General features: G+C 36.3%; 1 protein-coding gene across 1 annotated transcript in view; it reads right to left on the reverse strand.

The window, feature by feature from the left end:
• The window catches only part of LOC106087975 (protein-tyrosine sulfotransferase), a 100,322-nt gene extending 96,373 nt beyond the window's left edge, over positions 1–3,949 (reverse strand). Inside the window, exon 1 of the mRNA XM_059367839.1 lies at positions 3,771–3,949. Within this exon, the coding sequence (XP_059223822.1) occupies positions 3,771–3,947 (177 nt within the window). The 5' untranslated portion in view covers positions 3,948–3,949. The remainder of the gene's footprint in view (positions 1–3,770) is intronic.
• Positions 3,950–10,199: the final 6,250 nt, after the last annotated feature.

Genomic DNA, 10,199 nt, shown 5'->3' on the forward strand with positions numbered 1-10,199 from the left:
AGATCCCAGATCGGTTTATATGGCAGCTATATCAGGTTATGAACCGATTTGAACCTACTGATAAGAATTGCGCGCTCTGGAAGCTCAAGAAGTCAAGTCCCCAGATTGGTTTATATGACAGCTATATCAGGTTATGAACCGATTTGAACCCTACTTGGCATAGTTGTTAGACATCATAACAAAATGCTTCGTGCAAAATTTCATTAAAATCGGATAAGAATTGGGTCAAGAAATCAAGACCCAAGATCGGTTTATATGGCAGCTATATCAGGTTATGGACCGATTTAAACCATAAATGGCGCAGTTGTTAGATATCATAACAAAACACGTCGTGCAAAATTTCACACCAATCGGATAAGAATTACGCCCTCTAGAGGCTCAAGAAATCAAGATCACAGATCGGTTTATAGTAGCTATATCACACCCCCCCATATGGTGGAGGGTATAACAAATAAAAGCCTGCTAAGTTCAGCCGGGCCGAATCTCATTTACCCTCCACCATGGATCGCATTTGTTCAAGTTCTTTGCCCGGTATCTCATTTTAGACAAACAAAGGATGATGGATACGAATTGATTTGCTATTAAGGCTACATCAAGAAATTTAATTGAATGTTGGAGATCATAGAGGAAGTCATTGGGTAAAATTTGGGCAAATTCTAAGATCGAGAGATCGGTTTATATGGGAGCTGTATCAGTCTATAGACGGATTCAGACCACAATTCACAGGTATGTTGAAGTTGATGATTCTTATCCGATTCAGCAAAATCGGATAAGAATTGCGCCCTTTAGAGGCTTATGAAATATAATCGGCAGATCGATTTATATGGGAGCTATATCGGGATATGAATGGATTTAGACCATACTTGGCTTAGTTATTGCGAGACAAAACTAAACACCTTACACAAAATTTCAGCCAAATTGGATAAGAATTGCGGCCTCTAGTGACTCAAGAAGCCAAGAACCAAGATCGGTTTATATGGCTGCTATATCAAAAGATAGACCGATATGGCCCATTTACAATCCCAACCGACCTACGCTAAAAAGAAGTATTTCAAGCGCCTAGCTTTACTCCTTTGAAAGTTATTTTTCGACAGAGAGACGGACGGACCTCATCCCATGGTGGAAGGTATAATAAAATAAAATAAAATGCAATGAAAAAAAATAAAATAACATAAAATGAAATGAAATGAAATACAAAGATAATAAAAAAATAAGAAATAAACTAAAATGATATAAAACAAAAACTTATAAAAAAAAATTAAATCAATATTATTGTATCCCTTGATCCCACATTTGGAATCGTTTTGGGTAGAGTTGGGTTTCACAGTCCATTCAATCAATAGAAAATTTCTATCAATTTATTATTAAAAACTTAAATTTTGTTAAAATTTATCTTTTGATTTTCACATAAATTCTACAAATTTTATCTTAGTTTGTATATGCTGGAATTGGATATGTTTACCGAAATCAATCGACACTAACCACTAGTTTTTCATCTATTTGTGTCTTCGTTAAGGAATGTTCAGTATTAGCCCACTGTCAACGTGCAAATAGAACACAAAAATTATAACCGTTTGTAAAATTTTAAAACAATTTCACTCAATTTAATTTCCCCTTAAATTAATGAGGGAATTTTCAGCAAGAACGAGACTGACAAAGTCCATCTTCGACAAGATCAAAACTTCAAGAGCGACTACAAATTATTTAGTTGAGTGAAATATGGAGAAAAGACTTTCATGCCTCATTGCGTGCCCAGATGTGATACGAACCAATATGAAGGGTAACGAAGACAAATTGTCCTGTTCGCAGGCAGGCAGGAAGGCTCCAAGAAACTAATCTTCTTAAAATTTACAAAAATGCTTCTACTTCAAACAACTTTGAACTTTATCATAGCAAGTCAGCGAGCAAGCGAGTGTTCTAATTAAGCACCAGCTGTGTCCAAAAGTCGGTAAAATTGTTTGACAAAGGTCTTGTTTGCCCACAGACTTCATAAACTTGCTTGAAAGGGATGTGGGAACTCTTACGATGTGACAAAGGTCTCACAAAGGTTGCAAACACTGACAAAAATCCGACAGCAACAAACGCTTTATGGAGCGGCAAACGGATATTTGTTTGTGGAAACAAATACTCTGATGATTTTATGTGCAATTACAGAGGATTTTTTGTCGTTATTAAAGAAGCACGTCAACGCTATAAGGACATTTTGGGGAGAAAAACGAAAGCCAAATGAGCTTATTTGCGAATTTGACCTTTTACAGTATTATCGTGAATTGATTCAAATACATGGAATACATATATACAACACATATTCGAACATGTTAAATCAAATCCAATATACAGAGAGTGGCAAAACACAGATGTCTGCCATATCATGCTTTAATTAGCAGTAAATACCAAGAGCAAGTAAAGCAAGCGGTGCCATTATACCCACATATATGGAAGCTTTATCTAAATCTCAACCGATTTTAAGAAATTCGTGAGACATGTGTAGTTAAGTAAAAAAAATCAAACTACACTAAATTTCGTGTAGATCGGTTCAGAAATGTGGCGTAACTTCCTCGGGGCGATACAAACAAACAAACAATCACTGTGACTTAATAATTCTAGAATTTTTTTATAAATTTGAAATGCAATTAAACCACCTCCTTAATGAAAAATCGCTTAATTGAAATAAATATTAATTGTAAAATCCTTTAAAAAAGTTTTGTATTTAGTCATCGTTATGGCGACCAGTGTTGCCACTCAAGAAAATTATTTCCTAATAAAATTTAAGAAAAATCCTACCAAATTTTATTTGCAACACATCTAAGTACACATTTTTAACGCTACAAAGAACTAGATCGTCGTTATATGTGTAGACAATCTAGGCATATCCGTCCGTCTGTTTGTTGAAATCACTCCACAGCCTAAAGTTCAAAGATGGCCTAAATCTTAATATAGCACCCTTAATACCGATATCCCGACAGGAAAATAAGTCGCTTTTTTTCCTCGATTTCAATGAATAACCGTACCGAGTTTGGTTAAAGCGATCTCCCGATTTAAGTGTTGAGTCGAGAAATGTAAAAATTGTTCGCTGTTACAGCGAATTTTGGTTAAATGAAACACATTTCAATTATCCAGACAACAATTAAACATCGAATAGTTCAAACGAATTTCCAATAATTTGCTGTGTTAATCATTAAAACGGATTTGACTTAATACGAATGGCAGCTATATCAACAGTGGTAGAATGCAAATTTGCCCATAAACATTCCATTAAGGAACAGCGGCAAACTTTTCACATATCATTGAGTCCGGTTCAAGGTTTAGCACAATGATAAGGGCCTCCTTTTTATAGCCGAATCCGAACGGCTTGCCGCAGCGCTAAGTTGTTACATGGCATAGCACCTTGCAAGTGTTAACAGCATTAGGAAGGAATAACCACCTCTAAAAAACAAAAATCTATGTTCTCGCCAGGATTCGATTCTAACATCTACTCTATGGCGGCCCCCAATATCAATAGTGATTTCATAAGTTGCGATCTGTATACGATAATTAAAATAAACAGACAGACAGACAGCCGGACAAACACACAAAACATGTCGCAAAGGTTTCTATCCACAAAATTCAGTATGTTGCATTTCATTTCCACTTTTAAAGTATTGTATGTTAAATATTTTCTTTCAGTGTATAGTATAGTGTAGCTTGAATTTGACTATTTTAATCTTTGTAATACAAAAATACACTTTGCATAAATATTAAAACAAAACGGCAGTGTAGAAAAAACTTACCATATCTCCACGCATCACTGCTGCTGATTGTCCGGATAGAGCTGAGGCAGGTACTGCTTCGTCCTTGAAGAAACATATTGGACGTAGTTCCGTAAATTTAAATAGAAACATTGTGACAACAACAATTCCAAGCATGACCCACAGGGTGGTCTTCTTATTGCGATAAGGCAGGCGCATGATTATTTCTTTGTGGCGTGCCTTTCTTTTCCCACACAGAAAAACAACAACAAGCAAGGCTCTTCCACTTTAACTACAACGCTACACAACTATTAACTACAAATAAGCTTTGAACATTTAGCTATACCAGCGACAACAACAATAAAATTTTGATTTGGTGAGTAGTATGACATCAGCAACATGGATCATATATGTATGAGCAATTGGTTTCGAATCTATGATGATGATCTATGGCTCCTTCAACCGCAGCTCTGATGGCTTCTCTTTGGTGTTATCTTCACAAGCGATTTTTTGCAAACGATCATTAGTGTTGTACAAGACAGGATGTGGGATCCAAATGTCACTGGAATAACGGTGGGTGTATCATTACGCTAGGACTACTTGGATGAATGGCTTGTTACATGAGACACACAATTCAACTGTCACACTTTTTAATTGGATATATACTTGATAGTATTCGTACTTTAAATGCAACAATAAGTCAATTATTCAGAGTGTCAATGTATAAATTCCCAATGCTGAGTTTGACTTCGAACATGCCAACACCGAAAATGTTCAATTTTTGTAGACTACCTGAAATGAGACAAATGAGATGGATATTTAATGCTTCTCTTTGTTTTTTTGGAGTGCATGATACATGTAATAAAGGAGCATGGCAAATCTGTTATATCGGCCGTACAAAAAGAATGGTGAATACTATATTTCTCAAGAAAGTGTTAATTTAGATTGATTGTTGGAATAAGCAAAAATCGAAGACAAACCAAAATGCGTCCAAGCAAAACTACTGTTAAAAATTAACTAAACTCTCAAAATGTCATATCTTGTCCGCATAAGTAAGGGATATGAGTAACAACCACAAAGAAAATGCAGGTATACAGGATAACAGATCTCGTATTTTCTCAATTACGCTTTTTGTCTTTATTGTATCAGAGGTTGGTAGATATGGATGAACAAAGCAGTAGATGTGTTTTGCACTGTAAAGGTTATATCATCTTTTATGTTCATAACGTAAGCTTATACAAAGTAGATATTTAGAAAGAAACTTTACAATATCATTTATAGTTTATTATGGAACAAAAGGTGGAGTTTCCAATAGAATCATAGATAAAATACAAATTAAAATGAAGTACCTGAAGCCACAAAAATATGGCAGCACTCTGCAAAATAAACACAAATAGTATGATGATATGAAAGAGAAAAGTTTCAGTCAATTTAGTTTTCTCAGTAGCGCAGAGGTTAGCATATCCGCCAATGACGCTGAACGCCTGGGTTCGCAGCCTGGCGAGAACATCAGAAAAAAAATTTCAGCGGTGGTTATCCCCTCCTAATGCTGGCGAAATTTGTGAGGTACTTTGCCTGGTAAAAATTTCTCCCCAAAGGGCTGTCGCACTGCGGCACGCCGTTCGGACTTGGCTATAAAAAGGAGGCTCCTCATCATTGAGCCCTACACTCGAATCGGACAGCACTCATTGATATGTGAGAAGTTTGCCCCTGTTCCTTAATGGCAAATTTGCATTTAAATGGCTCCCAACGAACGCAAATTTCATGACTTTCTACTCAGAAAGCTTGTTTCGCTATATTATCTTAATATTACAGTATTTATCTCTTAGTGCTTAACGAAGATCAAAATTATATTTACTGTATGAGGTCGAAGATAGATATTTCGAGGAGTTACAAACAAAATGAGGGGATTAGAATGTTCTCTACTGAATGTTGGTGGGTATTACAAAAATATTTATATCTCAACTTTTAATAAACACGAAGACGCCAATATAATTTTGAAATTTCACGGTGCTCGTAAAATCAATATTTATTTGTGATATGAATGAAAGTAAAATCATCCACGTATCTTTGGTGTTTGATAAAAGAACATGCCACGAAAAACGAAAAAAAGGAAAGTTGGAACAAAACACAGATGAAATAGAAAATCCACAAGAAGTCTATGAACTAGTTGCAGCCAAAGGTGCTCACAGAATGAGCTCATGCTTATTAGCAGAAAGAACTAGAAAATTTGAATGATGTAGATGACGCTTAGAAATAATAGACACTCCTAGCAACGTGAAAAATAGCAACGAAAGGAAAGAATATACAAATTCTTAGGCATGGATTATTTCGATGCAAAAGTTGTAGCGCTGAAACTAGCGCATTTTCGATGCACTAGAGTAAGCGGGTGCTTTCTACTCCACTTACAAAGATGGACGTGTTGTTTTTGAGTTATTAGCGCGACCCTTTAACGAATTTTAAACAAACTTGGGAATAATACAAACAAATCAGTGGAGTGGTAGTTATTTTCTATTTTACGTTTCTAAAAGCGATGATTTACATACAAAATGAAAGTGCACTAAAGTAGGACATTGCTATATAATTTAGAGCGGCAGTGGAACTTCCCACACAAAACTGCGAAAATTCAGCAAGTTTATTGCTCGATAAAAAAAAAGATGCGGACAGAATGCTCATAATCTTCGCGGGAGGATAAACGAACGGTTAAGATGAATTACTTAATAATGAACAAAATGGTTTAAAATTTAGACACACGTATACTACACACTTCGGAAGATCTTTGCTTCACTATTCTTCAGAAAGTAATACTTTATTTACATCTATTCGGTTCTGGAGATTTTTTGGCACGTTGGTAAAAAAAAAGCAAAATTTCGACACCATCTTCTTCTTCAAATTGGCTTTCAACGGCGGCAGAAGCGGTTCGGGACATCTGCGCATTCTCTGTCTCAGTTTGCCAAGTTCGAAAATGCAGTTTAGGCTTGAGTACACCCCGCATATTGGTATTTAAAACCAACATCGGACATTTTTGAACGAGAGAGAGAAATAACTGGCCGAAAAAAAACTATGGCCATCGTTTACCAACCTCTAATCCAATATCGAAGAATTTTTAACAAAATTGCATTTAAACGTCATAAGACCTAGAAAAATTCAACTATTTGTCGACTTCGAAATATTCTTGAAGGGAGAGACGCAAAAAACCATGAAACAATAGCTGATAGTACGCAATGAAGCAACAATATGTGTATGGAGTGACTGGGAAGACATAAACGAGAAACAAAACGGTAGAGTTATATGGAGTTAACGAGGTTGTACAACAGACAAGACCCAACAGCAGAGGCCATGTGATCTTCTTAACCGACAACACAAGGCGCCAATCGATTTACATCAATAATAGGTAAACTTACCACACTGTTTTTATAGGTCATGTGTTTTTGCTTTACAATACATGGCTCCCAATTTGTAGTCTGGAGCCAAGAAACGGTTTGTATATGTTTCATTACTTTTAAATTACACCCTATATCAAACCACGTATTAATGGTGAGATCAAAAAATTAAAATTTATTATTGAAATTTATAATACCACGGACTTAGTATTAAATTTTAATTCAACTTTTCCTAACGGCAAATAAATATATCCTCCATCAAAGGGGGTATATTAATTTCTTCATTCCGTTTGTAACGCATTAAAATATTGATTTGAGACCCAATAAGGTATATACATTCTTTATCGCCTTGATATTCTAAGTCGATTTTGCCATGTCCACGTCTGTCCACGCTAATTTTCGGAGGAATAAAGCTAGGCGCTTGAAATAGTGGACAAATACTTCCTACTAGTGTAGGTCGTTTGGGATTGTAAATGGGCCATATCGGTTCATGTTTTGATATAGCTGCCATATAAGCCGATCTTGGATCTTGACTTCCTGAGCCTCTACATGATGCAATTCTTATCCGATTTGAAATTTTCGGACTTTAACTTAATATAGCTGCAATAACATAAAAATTCTTGTCCATTATTCATTGTTTGCCTAAAAAGAGATACCGCGCAAAGAACTCGACAATTGCGATCCATGGTGGACGGTATATAAGATTCGGCCCGGCCGAACTTAACACACTTTTACTTGTTATGTATTATACTCTGCACCATAGGATGGGGTTTTACTAATTTCGTCATTCTGTTTGTAACGCCTCGAAATATTCGTCCAAGACCCCATAAAGTATTCTTGATCGTCATGACATTTTAATCTAGCCATGCCCGTTCGTCAGTCTGTCTGTCGAAAACACGCTTACTTTCGAAGAAATTAAGCTAAGCGCTTGAAATTTTGCACAAATATTTCCTATTAGTGTAGGTTGGTTGGGATTGTTAATGGGCCATATCGGACCATGTTTTTATGTAGCTGCCGTATAAGCCGATCTTGAATTCCTGAGCTCCCTAGAGGCAGCAATTCTTATCCGAGTTGTCCGAAAATGTATGAGGCGTTTTGTTATGACTTTCAACAACTGTGCTAAGTATGGTCCAAATCGGTTCATAACCTGATATAGCTACCATAAAAAAATCTTCTACATGCGCTCGGTTATGTAAAGACGATAATTTTAAGAGAAATTTGTCTCGTCAAAGAACACGATGTTTGTAAATTCGACATTTTCCTGTTGCTAGCAACTCGGTTTTTGACCGATTGAGAACAAAAAGTCAAGGCAATTGTTGGTCACATTGAGCAAAAGTGAGTGGGTTCTGAAATGTAGATTACTTCTACATTTTTGCCATTCAAAACCATAAAAAGATATTTTCACAAAAAAATGTAGTCGTTTGAATTAGTAGCACTTCATGTCAGCTACCTCGTATAAAATATTTCATGTATTCCCACGATAAGTAAGGCCTACTTGTACAATGTTAATTTTCTTAGTCTTTGAAATATGGTAACTAAACATGGGCAATTAACATGAGCTAAAGAGTACGTTAAGGAATTAACTGGTATTTACAATAAACCTATTTCTCACAGCAGTTGGTAGACTACCTGCATTCAAACTCACTGATCATTTAAACCAGTGATGGACACACCAGCCCAGTTGATTGCGTTTGTATGAGGAACAGTTATTCTCCAGTAATCAACCAAGTGGAGTAGCTATGTAAAATTACAACAATGCGTCGGCAGAATGAAGACACACGAAGTTGCTTACACTGTACGTGTGCTTCTATTCGTTTTTCCCATACAAGGCGGTTGTGTGTTGTTTCCCATCTCTGATTTAAATTGACTGAGTGGCATGTCGAGATAGCGATAAAATGTTTACATCACTTTATGAAGTTCCAGTGATCATTCATATCTTGATATAAATACTCATGTATCGAACTTATTTTTGCTATTACTTAAATTAAAAAGAAATACGTGTTCGCCAAATTTGAATTCTAAAGGTTTAAATTCAAATGCGTATCTATGAGCGGCCCAGCTTTAAAATTAAATAGGGCATTTTACGTAATTTTTACAAAAATTTCATTTAAAAAATATGGCTTTGCCAATATTGACCTTCTGCAACTGGTATGAGTTAATTAAGAAGTTGATCTGTCCTTTCAATTTCACATCTTTCATCTCTCATACAATGAGCGCCATTTTATTTGCTATTAAGGTGATAATCGGAACCATTTTGCCACTCACCCTAATGAGAGGCGAGGCGAGGCGGAGAGTTTCACTCGCCCATTTCCATTGATGGTGGTCGGTAATGGCGTGGTAAACAAAACGTCTTTTCCAAATTGGCCAAATAGAAAAATAGCAATTTTGTTCAAAATCAAATCATTGTGAAAGTTCATTGAATTGGACATGGCGGTAAACAAAACAAGACTATTGATTTCATATCGGTTGCCATGGAGTGAATGCATGGGTAGACACCCAAACGGATGGATGGATGGATGGATAGATATATAGATATACTACGTGGATAAATGTGGAGAGATGGAGAGCTGGGGGAGTTAGCGGTGGCTTTTGACTGGCATGTGCCACGGCATTTGTGTTCATTCTGGTGTGTAGAAAGCTAGAACCATTTCAAATCCACCGACACGCTTCAATGGTCACACGGTGCCTAGACTAGACTTCGGATGTATTTGTTTGGGTGTTACCATCATTGGCGGCTGACTGTTGGGCGCATAAAGTTTATGCATCTAATGGGCGCCATTGATTGTTGTGGTAGTGCTGAAGCTGAGAGTTTATTTACCTGTGCCCGCAAAAATGTTGCAACTGTAAAGGGTCATAAAATTGTTGTGGATTTCGGCCAAGCAACAAAGTCTTGTTCGTGGCATTTTACTCTACAAGTAATAACTTAAATAGATAAAAATATGAAAGCCCTATGGTGGAAAGGGATAAAAGTCAAGAGTTGGATGCGTTTGCATTTCATAATATTGACATAACAAATGTTCGTCCATGGGGTATTTTTATGGGTGAACTAAAATCAAAACTGTATTCCTATATGAAAGAAAATGCCGTT

The sequence above is a fragment of the Stomoxys calcitrans genome, chromosome 4, assembly GCF_963082655.1.
Source record: "Stomoxys calcitrans chromosome 4, idStoCalc2.1, whole genome shotgun sequence".
In the NCBI taxonomy this organism is placed as follows: domain Eukaryota; kingdom Metazoa; phylum Arthropoda; class Insecta; order Diptera; family Muscidae; genus Stomoxys; species Stomoxys calcitrans.